The 13,170-nt window shown below is 62.2% G+C and overlaps 1 protein-coding gene across 1 annotated transcript in view; it reads right to left on the bottom strand.

Annotated features, from left to right (window-relative positions):
• LOC148220704 (low affinity immunoglobulin gamma Fc region receptor III-A-like) overlaps nucleotides 1-11,285 on the bottom strand; it is a 63,244-nt gene extending 51,959 nt beyond the window's left edge. Inside the window, exons 1-5 of the mRNA XM_088180984.1 lie at nucleotides 11,237-11,285; nucleotides 10,587-10,607; nucleotides 10,268-10,498; nucleotides 9,759-10,025; nucleotides 8,442-8,744 (exon numbers count right to left, since the gene is read on the bottom strand). Of these exons, the coding sequence (XP_088037110.1) occupies nucleotides 8,442-8,744; nucleotides 9,759-10,025; nucleotides 10,268-10,498; nucleotides 10,587-10,607; nucleotides 11,237-11,285 (871 nt within the window). The remainder of the gene's footprint in view (nucleotides 1-8,441; nucleotides 8,745-9,758; nucleotides 10,026-10,267; nucleotides 10,499-10,586; nucleotides 10,608-11,236) is intronic.
• Nucleotides 11,286-13,170: the final 1,885 nt, after the last annotated feature.

Here is a 13,170-nt window from a genome sequence, read left to right as displayed (position 1 = left end):
CCAGTCCTGGAAAAATGATGTCCCACTGCATCCCCATGATGATCCCCACCCTGCCCCAACCAAGGGCCACCTACACATGAGGACAAGAGCTGACCTCACTTCCTTCCCCTTCATCTGAAGAGCCACCAGCCAGTGGATAGGTGGCCCCAGCAGTGAGTGACAGCCAGTGCCCATGGCCGGGGACACCAGGATGGCTGGGAAGGTGGCGCTGCTCCTGTGGGATGAGTGCCACAGGCACAGGCCTGACACCCCAGGGACAGACCCCGGTGAGGCAGAGACCAGTGAGGAGATGGCACTGGGGGCTGCGGGGTCCCCTGAGGACCCCAAGGCCAGCAGAGGCAGTGTGTGTTACCTACAGTGGGCCTTGGTGTGAATGGGCATGCAGGGTGGCTTTGGGGACAGGATAGGGAGGCAGGACTTTAGGGATGGGGATGTGGGGGCAGGAATGTGCGGACTGGCACTTTTGGGCTGAGGTAGCTCTGGGAATAAGGACAAGGGAACTGGGATGCAAGGACAGTAGGGGAAGAAGAACTGTGAGGATGTGGTGACAGGGAGGGGGTGGTGGGGATAGGATCATGAGCTGGTGGGGGTGACCTGAGCCAGCATGGGGTGCGTCCATAGTGTCCTTGTGCCCAGGGTGTCTATAATGTCTCCATGTTCTGCCTCAGTCCAGGGTGACCACAGTGTCCCTGACCCCAAGGCATCTGTGCCACACAGATGTGGTGCATGGGTGGCTGTCTCTCAGCCTCTCCAAATCTTTTGGAGACCATCCCTGTCCACTTTCCCACAAGAACTCCTGTCCCTACAGGGAGAGTTTGGAGACAGCCCCCCGACCTGCACCCTGGGTGCCGCTGTCCCTGTGGGGCCACCCCCACCTGCTGGTGCTGCAGGTACCAGCATGAGCACAGCTGGAGGGGGGACAGGGTGACATTGTGCTGCCAGGTCACTCATTGGGGTGCGGTTCTATCCCAATAAGAAATATCTGCGTGTGTCCCACAGAGGGACCGAGCTGTCCCTTCTCACCCTGAAGATGCACCACAGTCACTGCTACCACTGCAGGGGCTGAGAGGGCTTCAGGGTATCAGCTGGGTGGGAGGAGTCGGTGCCAGTTACAGTGACAGTGCAAGGTGAGCACCCCCACAGCTGGCACCCCAGCACCCCCGCACCAAAAACTCCCACAGTCCCTTCCCCAGTCTGGAGGTCATGACTGTCCTGTCTTTTCCTTCCCGGAGCTCTTCCCAGAGGAAGTGCTGGAGGGTCTCCCCGAGCCCAACAAGGGGCCCCCCTTAAATTTCTGCTGTCTCAGCACCCCCTGCAGCCATTAGCTCCCCTCCTTTACTGCTTCTATTAGTACGGACAGTTGGTGGCTATCCCGCAGGTGTCCCTGCAGCTCCTGGTGACCGACCTGGGGGTCTCCCACTCGGGGAATTACAGCTGTGAGGTGTGCTCCGAGAGGGGGGCCGTGCTGAAGAGCAGCACCTGGCTCAGCGTCACAGTGTGCAGTGAATGCAGGGATGGGCACCAGGAGCCCCCACGAGTCCCTTATCCAGGCCATCATAATCCCCGCCCTGCCTTAGGAACCCCCCATCTTCTCCCCATTCTTTCCCCAGTGCCCTCATTCCACCCTAAGCACTCCCCACATCTCTCTGAGCCCCTGAATCCTCTCTGTCCCTTCTCTTGTTCCTTGTCACTGCCTGGGTCAGTCTTCTCCCACACTGGGGTCCCCTTTACTCCTCTCCTACCTCACCTTCCCTGCATATCCTTGTATCCCCCAACCATGCTGTTTCCCCCCAAGGGGTTCCATTCTCATAGGTATCCCTGTCAGTGCAAACCCCCGGGGGACAGGTGGCACTGTGGGACTGCCTGGTGCTGAGCTGCACAGTGGCCATGGGGACAGGTCCCCTGTCCTTCTCTTGGCACCGGCAGACTTGGATATGCCGCTGGGTACTGACCCCCACCTGGAGCTGCAACACATTGGGGACAATGACAGCGGCCACTACCAGTGCTGGGTCAGCTACAGGGACAGCGTGGCTGACAGCCCCGCAATGAACATCACTGTCCTGTCTGAGCAGGACCCACAGCAACCCCCCATCCTAGCCATTCCACCCTCACCCCACCCACAGCATGCCACTTTCAGTAATGGCCACCACCAGCATAGGACACAACACCTCTGTGAGGAGGGCCCTCTGGTTCTGGGTGTCCTTCACCCACAGACTCCCATATTGTCCCCATCCCCTAACTGTATCCCTCCCCCCACACCGGGTGCCAGCCCCTCCCCCGGCCTCAGCTGTGTCTGTGTCCCCGCAGTGCCCGTGGCCAATGCCACCATCACCCCCGGTCCCCCGACACTCCAGGTGCGCCCAGGTGACCCCGTGACCCTGTGCTGCTCCGTGCAGGTGGGCTCAGCCCCTGTCACTTTCACCTGGCTGCACGATGGGCAGGAGGTGGCCCGGGGTCCCCTCCTGGAGCTTGGGGCCGTCGATGTGGGACATTCGGGCACCTACCAGTGCGTGGCCACCAACCAGCTGGGACAGGACGGGCACCGCGTGTTCCGGGCACTCAGCCCAGAGCTGGCCCTGGAGGTGACACCACAGAGACACTGGATCACAGGTGGGGTCACACGGGCTCACGGGGCTGTTCAGGACCCCCGGGGCTCAGGGTGACCCCGGTGTGTCCCCCTCTGTCCCCGGCAGTGGCTGTGAATGTCAGCAGGTGTCACGATCCGCTATTAATGCAGAGCGGGGGTCGTGATGGTTCTTTTGATCTCAAAGGTGCAAACAGGCAAAATGCAGGGGACAAAATCAGTTTATTCAACAACAGAAAATCAGTTTAATCAACAACAGCAATGCATTTCATCAAATGCCAACAATTCAGTTACGGTAAAGGGGAGAGGTATAGGATAGGGAAAGGGGAAGGAAAGGAAGGGATGGGAGAATAGCTACCAACAGACGAGACGGGCGTCCTCGCGGGTCATCCGATAGACGAGTCCTCGTCCGTGGGGAGTTCTCAGGGGTCTTCATCAGTGGAGAGATCTCAAAGGGTTCTTTCCAGAGGGTCGCTCTTTTATAGTCCTTCTCCAAAGCGAGTTGCTTCTGGCCAAAAGGTGGGAAGATTTATGGACCATTGTGTGGTGCTGCAGGAGACAGGTACGGACAAGCAGTCCTCAGTTGATACAACACAACCTCTGGTTGGTGCCACAACAGCACAGTCCAGTGAACACAATACACCAGCACACAGTCACGAGCATCCACCTGGCCCGGCCAGTAAACCATTGTTGGGAGTCAGCCTGGGTGGGGGTCCTCGAGGTCTCCTTGCGACGGTCGGGAGGCAAAATCGAGGGGAACTTCAGACCGACCCTTACAGCAGGACTCCCCTGTACCTGCTCCTGCTCTTGGCTGTCATTGGGGGCTGTCACTGGTGGCACTGCCAGGGTGGGTGACAATGGGAGGGGCATGGGGGTCCTGGAGTGAGGGGAAAGCCCCCAGAGTGGGGGCAGCACCCAAAGCCCCTGGGCTGGGGGAAACGGAGCCCACAGTGACCTCAACTGGGGGTCTTGGGGGTTGTGGGGCCAATTTGGAGGGTTGTGTTCAGGCTCCAGGGGCAGCCCAGGGTGGGATTTGTGGAACATTGGGATGGCACTGGGAGCTCCTAGAGGATTCAGGAAGTTCATAGAGGGGGAGTGCAGGGATATTGGGGGATCTTTTTAGGGTCCTGGGGGAGTTTGGGGGGGTGCCCCTCCCTGCCAGGTTTGGGGTTCTGGGGCTCAGAGGGCTGGGGGCATGGGGGACTTGGGGGCACTGCAGTGATGGAGAATTTCTGGAGGGTTCGGAGATGCTTGGTGTATCTGAGGGGAATCAGGAGTGTGGTGGGAATTGGGGCTCCAGTAGGGATTTGGGGGTCTCGTGGGTGGTTGGAGCAGCTTAGGTCTCAGGAAAGTTCAGGGCTCCTGGGGTCCCCACAGTCCACCCTTGCCTTTTCCTCTTCCATACCCACCTCCTGATTGGCCAAGTGACCAGGTGTCCCAGCTTGTGAAAGGGCCATTGATGGCCCAAGGGCTTAAAAAGCAGAGCATTAGGTGGCCAAGTGTCTGACCCTCAATTGTCTTGAAGTGTCTGCATCAGACACTGTCCCCCAGTGTCTGCTGGGGACCCAGGAGTTTGAAATGGTCTTGGTTTAAAAGAGAAACGTCTGCCAAGGAAAGCAGAAACGTTTCCTGGAATGGAAAGAGGACCTGTACCTCCAAGTTGTATAACCGTGAAAATTATGGGGCTTGCAGACAAAACTGTAAGAAAAGGAATAACAGATCAATGCTAGGAAATTTATAGAACAGAACAGAGGAAACAGCAACACGAGAACAGAAATTTCCAACCCGCTCAGGGCTGTTTGCTCCTCTTTGGTGCAGTTTTGGCCACGGCCAGCAGGGGGCGGTGCAGGGAGCAATCCCGGCCAGCAGGAGGCGCTGCAGGGAGCAATCCCGGCCAGCAGGGGGCGCCCCGGTGCCGCTCGAACCCCTCAGGGGCCATGGCGGCCTCGGGCGGGAGGGACCAGGGGAAATCGCTCCTTTTGCAAACTCACGCTTTGCACCAATCGCTCCCGGCACCAGCACCGGCAGCGCCCGGGCAGAAGAGACCAAGGCAGCAGCTTGGATCCCAGTGCCCAGGGGCAGCGGAGCAGTGTCCCGGGGCCAGGCACACACCCTGCGCAACACCCGCCACCGCTCTCCCTGATCCCCAACGCAAGGAAGGCACCACCCAACCCCAGGCAGCTCTCAGCTCCACAACAGCACCTCTCGTGCCTTTCCAGCACAACTCCTGAAAACCCTCAGCCTTTCACTGCCTTTTCCTCCTCCAGCCCTGGCACAGCAGCTTTGGGAATGCTGAATTCCCCTGGGATGCTGAGGAAAGCAGGTGCTCCTTGCTGACACTGCCAGGGCTCCTCAGGAGCTCCACAGCTCGTTTGGAGCTGCTGCTCTTCCTGGGCCACTGCTGGTCCCGATACAGCAGCCCCAGGAGAGGGAGGTGGAACAGACTCTTAACGAGCTGTTGGAATTTGGGCCGGGGGTCCTGAAGTTCAGCTGGGCTGTTAAACCATCCCTGTGCACAAACACTCGGTTCTGCTGCCTCTCCCAGGGATTTTGGGCTACTGTGGCAGCACTGGACACATTTAGGGGATCACAGGGTCCCAGCTCTGACAACAAGAATTTTTTTGGTTGGCGGCAAGGTTTTGTGGAGCTTCTCACCTTGGCCACTGCACAGGGATGGGCATTGGCCAGCCCTGCTCTGGCCAGCCCCAGCTGGCAGCCAGGACCTGAGGCTCCCCCCGCCCCCTTGGCTTTGATTCTCGCAGCTCTCGAGCTGCTGCAAAGGTGACAATTCTGGGGGGGGAAAAAGGCGTGGCTGTGGTTTGCTCAGCTCTGCAAGAAGCACAAAACCCAGGGTGAGTCCAAGCAGTGGCTCTGCGAGGGCCTTTGATAGTTTTCAGAGCAGGGCTGGCTGGAAAACCCCCCCTGCAGGGGCAGCTGCGAGGGAACCAGTGCGGAAATGCAGCAATTGATCATTTGGTCCCTGTGCCCAATGCACTGAATGAGCCCCAGAACTGCTGCAAATGCCACAAGGATCTGCTCAACGACCTGACCAGGACCCTCCTCCTTCCCGAGCTGAGCAGGCAGAGCTGAACAAACCAAAACCATTTCTGCCGCTGGTTCGGGGGGACACCCCTGGCTGATTCCGGGGGGCTCTGGGTCTGTGCCTCCCCCATCCCCTGGGGCATTTACCTCTCTTCATTTTCCATTTCCTTCCTTTAATCCCGCAATTTCACATCTCCCCCCGTTCGTGCCTTGATGATCCTGGTGATCTCCTGAGCAGGGAACGGGTTGGGGGAACCCCAGGGTTGGGGTACGGGGGGTGCAGGGAGGGTCGGGGGGCTGTGGGGGATGGGGATGCCCGGCTGTGTCCCCCCAACACTTTCACCTTCTCTGAAAAGAGGAAACTTCTTTCACTTTCATTTTCCCGTGTGAGTCACACGGGGGCGCGTTCTGCCCTGGGGATGGCACATCCAGGGGGGACACATCCAGGGGTGACACATCCAGGGGTGACACATCCAGGGGTCCTGTCCCCGTTCTCTGGGGTGTCCCTGTCCTGGAGCTGACACATCTTGGGGTCCTGTCCCCTTTCTCTGGGGTCTCCCTGTCCTCGGGGTGACACATCCAGGGGTGACACATCCAGGGGTCCTGTCCCCGTTCTCTGGGGTGTCCCTGTCCTCGGGGTGACACATCCTGGGGTTCCTGTCCTGGGGACGAGCCAGAAAAGCTCGAGCAGCGGCTCTGCCCCGCGGCCGTGCCGGGGGTGGCCGAGGTGACCCCGGCTGGATGGCGACAGTGGCCTCGGACACGCTGTCGCAGCCACCCTCGGTCCCCGCAGCCCGCGACAGTCCCGGCCCTGGCAGCCGCGACCCGCGACAGAGCCCCGAGCCCGGGACTCCGCTCCCGCAGCGCCGGGGGCTCCTTCCCGGGCTCCCGGGTCCCCTCCGCCCTCCCGGCACCTCCCTCCCGGCGCCCCAGGGCCGCGCCCGGCGGAGGCTCCGCAGCAGCTCCGGGGCTCAGACGCCGCTCGGGGAGCGCCGAATGCGGGGCTTTGGGCACCGGCGGGCACCGGGCAGGGCTGGAGCTGGCCCGGCCTTGGGGGGCGATTTGGGGACACCCCCGGCTCCGTGCCGGGGCTTTCGGGGCGCTCGGGGCTCCGGATCGGCCCAGGGGCTCGACAGCTGCGGGATCGGTGGCCGCGGCCATCCCGAGGTCCCCGAGCCATTGGCCGGCGTCACCGAGAGGGGACAAACAGCGAGCGGCAGCTCCTTCCCCTGCAGGGGCAGCTGCGAGGGAACCAGTGCGGAAATGCAGCAATTGATCATTTGGTGCCTGTGCCCGAGGCACTGAGAGAGCCCCAGAACTGCTGCAAATGCCAGAAGGATCTGCTCAACGACCTGACCGGGACCCTCCTCCATCCTGAGCTGAGCAGGCAGAGCTGAACAAACCAAAACCATTTCTGCCGCTTTAATCCAAAAGCTGCGTTTGTGTCCAATAAGAGGGACAAGGGTCCTGTTCCCCCTGGCACTGGGGGAGGGAATGGGGAGCACTGGGGGGGTACTGGGAGCACTGGGAGCACTGGAACGGGGAGCTCTGGGCAGCCTCACATGGAACCCCGCAGTCGTGGCCACCTCCCGGGCACGGTGGGCAACCACAGGAGCCGAGGGAGTATGGGACACAAGAGGTGTGCCCTCGGTTAGGGAACTCCATTGTCCCCATTGTCCCCAGTGTCCCCAGTGCCCCCAGTGTCCCCATTGTCCCCAGTGTCCCCAGTGTCCCCAGTGACCCCACTGTCCCCAGTGTCCCCATTGTCCCCATTGTCCCCAGTGTCCCCAGTGCCCCCAGTGTCCCCATTGTCCCCATTGTCCCCAGTGTCCCCATTGTCCCCATTGTCCCCAGTGACCCCAGTGTCCCCATTGTCCCCAGTGTCCCCAGTGTCCCCAGTGACCCCACTGTCCCCAGTGTCCCCATTGTCCCCATTGTCCCCAGTGCCCCCAGTGTCCCCGGTATCCCCAGTGTCCCCAGTGTCCCCAGTGTCACTGCTCGATCTCGTAGCTGTCCCTGCGGTGCCTCTGTCGCCCGTGGGGTCCCGGCAGCTCCTCGTGGTCCCCTGGGGCTGTGGAGTGTCCTGAGTGAGGCTCCGGGGTTGGGGACCTGGGTGGGGGTGACACCCGTGGGTGACGTGTCCCTGTGCCCCCCTGTACTCACCCCCTGCCCTCTCGGTGCCCACGATGTGCGGGTCCAGCACCGCCCCCTCCTCCGGGGGGGGCCGAGGGCTCCTGGGGAGGCCTGCGGGGATAAGGGGGGGTCTGTGGGGGTGCGGGGCTTCCTGCGCTGGGGGTAAAATGGGGGGTCAGACCTGGAGCCCCCCACTCACCTTTCCTGCTCCTTCCTGAGGGCTGCAAAGGAAAGAGGGGGGAGGGGTGACTGTGGGGGCCTCAGGGCCCTTGAACACCCTCGGGACGCCTGACTGCCTCCTGAGCCCCCAAACTCCCCCAAAACCCCTGACAGAAACCCCAACATCCCTGCACGACCCTCCTGGACACCCCCAAATCCCCCAGGAGCCCCAGCTGAGGTGTCTGGGGGCTCAGCTTCACCCAAGTCAGGAGCTGTTGGTGACACCCTATGGCCCCCCCACTCTGGGGGCTTCACCCCAATCCCTGGGACCCCCATGTTCCCCCATTGTCACCCACCCCGGCGGTGCCACCAGCGACAGCCCCCGATGACAGCCAGGAGCAGGAGCAGGAACAGGAGGGTCCTGCCGACATTCACAGCCACTGCCGGGGACAGAGGGGGACACACCGGGGTCACCCTGAGCCCCGGGGGTCCTGAACAGCCCGGTGAGCCCCTGTGACCCCACCTGTGATCCAGTGTCCCTGTGGTGTCACCTCCAGGGCCAGCTCTGGGCTGAGTGCCCGGAACACGCGGTGCCCGTCCTGTCCCAGCTGGTTGGTGGCCACGCACTGGTAGGTGCCCGAATGTCCCACATCGACGGCCCCAAGCTCCAGGAGGGGACCCCGGGCCACCTCGTGCCCATCGTGCAGCCAGGTGAAGGTGACAGGGGCTGAGCCCACCTGCACCGAGCAGCGCAGGGTCACGGGGTCACCTGGGCACACCTGGAGTGCCGGGGGACCGGGGGTGATGGTGGCATTGGCCACGGGCACTGCGGGGACACAGACAGGGCTGAGGCCGGGGGAGGGGCTGGCACCCGGTGTGGGGGGATGAGGGAGTCTGCATGGTGGCACCTGGGGACAGAGGGTCTCCTTCACCCAGGACAGTGACCCCGTGGTGCTGGGGGTCATCATGCGGTGTGGGATGAGGGCATGTGATGGGTGAGGGGTGGTGGATGAGGGTGAGGTGAGGGTGGGATGAGGGATGCTGTGTCCAAGGGCAGGGATGGCCGTCACCTGGTGGGGGGCACGGAATGGCGTAGGTGGGATGTGATGAGTGCCATGAGGCACATCAACGGAGGCGTCACCCCGATGCCAAGGGTCCCGGTGCCCTGGGAGAGTCACACTCAGCAGGGTGAATGTGACCTGGTGTGCAGTGGGGGATGTGACAGCTGGGCTTAGGGATGCAGGGCTTGGATGTGCTGGGTGGGGATCCCTGGAGCCAGACGGTCCCAGTTGCCCTGGTCTGTGACACCCAGTGGTGGGGGCTGTGAGCTGGGCTGGGCTGGGGATGGTGTGGGGGGATGAGGTGGAATGGGAATGTGTGGAACTGGTGATGCCGTGGGTGGGGTCACCCTCAGCCCAAGGGTCCCACTCCCCCAGGAGAGTGATGTTCAATATGGTGCTCTCAGCCACGCTGTCACCATCACTGACCCAGCACTGGTAGTGGCTCTTCCACACAGCCCACCCCTCGGAGCGCACCTCGCAGCTGTAATTCACCGAGTGGGAGACCCCCACGGCGGGCACCAGGAGCTGCGGGGACCCCTGCGGGCCCCCCAACAACTGCCCGTGCCGGTAGAAGCGGTACAGGAGGGGGGCTGGGGACCGCAGGGGGCTGGGGGTGCTGAGGCAGCTGAGATTGAGGCGGGACCCCTCGGGGAGCTCGGGGGGACCCTCCAGAAGCGGCACCAAGAAGAGCTCTGGGAAGGAGATGGGGCGGGGGACGTGACCCCGAGTCCGCTGTGGGGCTCTGGGGGTGCTGAGGTGTGCGGTGTGGGGGTGCTCACCGTGCACTGTCACTGTCACCGGCTCTGACTCATCCCACAGTGACGGTCGGGAGCTCCTCTGGACACCGCAGCGGTAGCGGCCGCTGTGCTGCTGCTGCAGAGTGCTCAGGGACAGCTCGGTCCCACGGTGCTGCCACCACATTTGCTGCTCCCCATCGCGGTAGAAGCGCACTACAGGGACTGGCTCCTTCTGCCTGAGCCGGCAGCGCAGTGTCACGTTGTCCCCCTCCAGCAGCGCCCTCGCCGGCACCTGCAGCACTGGGGTGGCTGTGGGACAGGAGGGTCTCGATGGCCACAGAAGGAATCAGGGGTCCCACATTGTAACAGGGTGGTCTCGTCACACTGGGATGCAGTGGTGTGCACAGGGGATGCTCCAGCGATGCTCTGGGATGTCCCCAGAGCAGGAGACAGGCTCTGGTCACACGAGAGGCGTGACCCATGAAGCTGAGCTCACCCAGAGCACTCGGGGTCCCCGCAGGTGCCAGGATGGGGGAACAAAGATCTCTCACCATTTACAACGTGCACGGGGGGGCTGTGCCCTGAGACAGGTCTGTCACACGTGTAGGTGCCACTCTCGGTGACATTGACGTGGTCGTGCCCCTGCAGTCCCCAGAGCTGCCCGTCCTTGTACCAGGTGGTGTCATCGGTGGTCCCCGAGCCCTGGCAGGTCAGTGTCACCCGGTCCCACAGCACTGCCGGCCTCCAGTGGGGCTGCACCAGGAGCTGGGTGCTCTGGGCACCTGCGGGTGACAGGGGACACCAGCCTGGCAGGGCCACCACGGGGCTGGGGAGAGCGGGGCAGGGACATGGCATCCCCCGAGGACTCACCAGCGAGGCCGAGGGTCTGGGCTGGAAGGGAGAAGGGACAGGGCTGGCTGGGGGTGGCCAGCAGGGACAGCAGCACCCGTGAAACCAGGTGTGGTGTCTGTCCCCAAAGTGTCCCCACAGGAACGCTGGTGTAGCACGGAGGTTTTGAGGACAGAGACAACTTGGTCACCCTGGGCTGTGGCAGGACATGGAGACATTGTCGACACCCCATGTGTCCACAGGTCTCCTCCACTACCCCTACATCACCTGTCCCCACGGCCACATCCCCATGGCCCTGTGCCCGTGATCCCATTCCCATGGCACCTGTCCCCATGGCCCATCTGCATGGGACGTGGCCCTTGTCCCTGGCCCTGCATCCCTGTCTCCCTGTCCCTGTCCCCACAGCTGCCCCAGCCCCAAGGTTCCTTTTGCCACATCCTTGTCCCCCCATCTCGATCCCCCTGTTCCCATTTCCATATCCCAGTTCCCCTCTTCCTGTCCCCAGGGCCACCCCACGACTCTGGTCACACTGGGGTCCATGCCCATGCCCTGGCTCTGCTGGCCTTGGGGACCTCAGGGGACCCCGCAGCCCCCCTGTGCCCCCTCCCCACCGCTCTCTGCCTCACCGGGGCCCATCCCCGGGCCGTCAGGCCCGTGCCCGGGGCACTCACCCCACAGGAGCAGCGCCACCTTCCCGGCCATCCCGCTGTCCCCGGCCATGGGCACTGGCTGTCACTCGCTGCTGTGGCCACCTGTCCCCTGGCTGGCGGCTCTTCCCATGAAGGGACAGGAAGCGAGGTCACGTCTCGTCCCCACGTGTAGGTGGCCCTTGGTGGGGGCAGGGTGTGGACAGGATGGGGGCTGGGTGAGGACCTTGTGACACATGGGGGTGATGGTGGGACTTGGTGGTGACAGGATGTTGCCAGAATTTGGAGGCTGAGCCATTGCAGGGGGTCAAGGATGGGTGTGCAGGAGACTGCAGTGCCATGGATGGAATAACGTGGGAATGGGGGTCCCAAGGGTTGGGTGTTTTCAGACTCAGGGATGAGGGTCCCAGAACAACGTGGCCGCCAGGGATTTGTGATCATGGGATGGATCCCAGCGATGAGGGTGCCAGGGGAATGGGGGTCCTGGGGGAATCAAGGTCCCCAGTGGAGTGGGAGGTCCCAGGGGCTGGAACAAATAGGTTGAGGGTCCTTGGGAATGGAGATCCTGGGGAATGGCAGTACTGGGATGGGGGTCACAGCAAAGTGGGGGACATTTCTCCATTCCTGTCCCAGGGAAGGGGAGACACAAAGAACGAGTGTCTCATGGATGGAGTCCCAGGGGAATGAGGGTGCCAGGCATGGGCAGTGACTGGGCAGCCCCGTGGGTCACAGCTCCTTCCCTGGGTGCCTCAGATTTTGGGGTGACCCAGGGCCCAGCACTGCCCCCCTGGGGTGCTCGTTTCCTGAGCAGGCATCACATGGGAGTCCTGGGTAGGTCTGCTTCTCTGACCTCCCCTGCCCTTGACATTTTCCTCTCTTTATTTCTCTGTTTTCCTCATTTTCCTCAATTTTGTGCCATGCCCCCTCATCCCCAGTTCTAGGCTCAGAAATCCTGGAGAGCACATGGGCAGGAAATGAGGGGGGGGACCCCAGGGAAGGAGAAAAGGGGGTGGGGGGTCTCTATGGAGGGGTATCAGCGGAGCTGACTGGGGAGAGGGATGGACATGGGCTGGTGTCAGTCAGGGAGGGCACAGACACCCCAAAAACACCCAAAGCCACCCCCACACCCAAAAGCCCTGCAGGGCCTCAGTGCTGGCAACCAGGAGATGGATGAGACCCTGCACATGAAACACTTGAGAAGCTCTTGGGGGGCTTCCCCCTCCCTCTCCTGCTCCCCACAATCCCCCCACGGGGTTTCTGTCCTGAGGGGTTGGGACACTTTGGGATTAATGGGGTTTGTGAGAAATCCTGTTCCACACTTCTCCATTTCCCTCATCCCCTGCAGGATCTGAGCTGGCAAGAGCAGCTCGGGAATGGAGCCCCAGGCAGGAAGGAGCTCCCAAAGTGCTCCTCCTTGAAGCCAGTGGCCATCCAAGTGTGGGGCCCAGCCATGGCCCAGCCCCACTGCACAGGGATGGGCATTGGCCAGCCCTGCTCTGGCCAGCCCCAGCTGGCAGCCAGGACCTGAGGCTCCCCCCGCCCCCTTGGCTTTGATTCTCGCAGCTCTCGAGCTGCTGCAAAGGTGAGAATTCTAAGGGGGAAAAAGGCGTGGCTGTGGTTTGCTCAGCCCTGCAAGAAGCACAAAACCCAGGGTGAGCCCAAGCAGTGGCTCTGCGAGGGCCTTTGATGGTTTTCAGAGCAGGGCTGGCTGGAAACCCCCCCTGCAGGGGCAGCTGCGAGGGAACCAGTGCGGAAATGCAGCAATTGATCATTTGGTCCCTGTGCCCAATGCACTGAATGAGCCCCAGAACTGCTGCAAATGCCACAAGGATCTGCTCAACGACCTGACCAGGACCCTCCTCCTTGAACAAAACCTGCAGCCCTCTGGAACCTGCCAGAAAGAATGTTTGTGTTCTGCATGTGGACAGCAGAAGAGAGGGAAAAGTGTGGAAATATCG

Source organism: Sturnus vulgaris, chromosome 31, assembly GCF_052056855.1.
Source record: "Sturnus vulgaris isolate bStuVul1 chromosome 31, bStuVul1.hap1, whole genome shotgun sequence".
Classification (NCBI taxonomy): Eukaryota; Metazoa; Chordata; class Aves; order Passeriformes; family Sturnidae; genus Sturnus; species Sturnus vulgaris.
The sequence above is the reverse complement of the archived record's forward strand: the minus strand, read 5'-3'. Positions and strand labels throughout refer to the sequence as shown.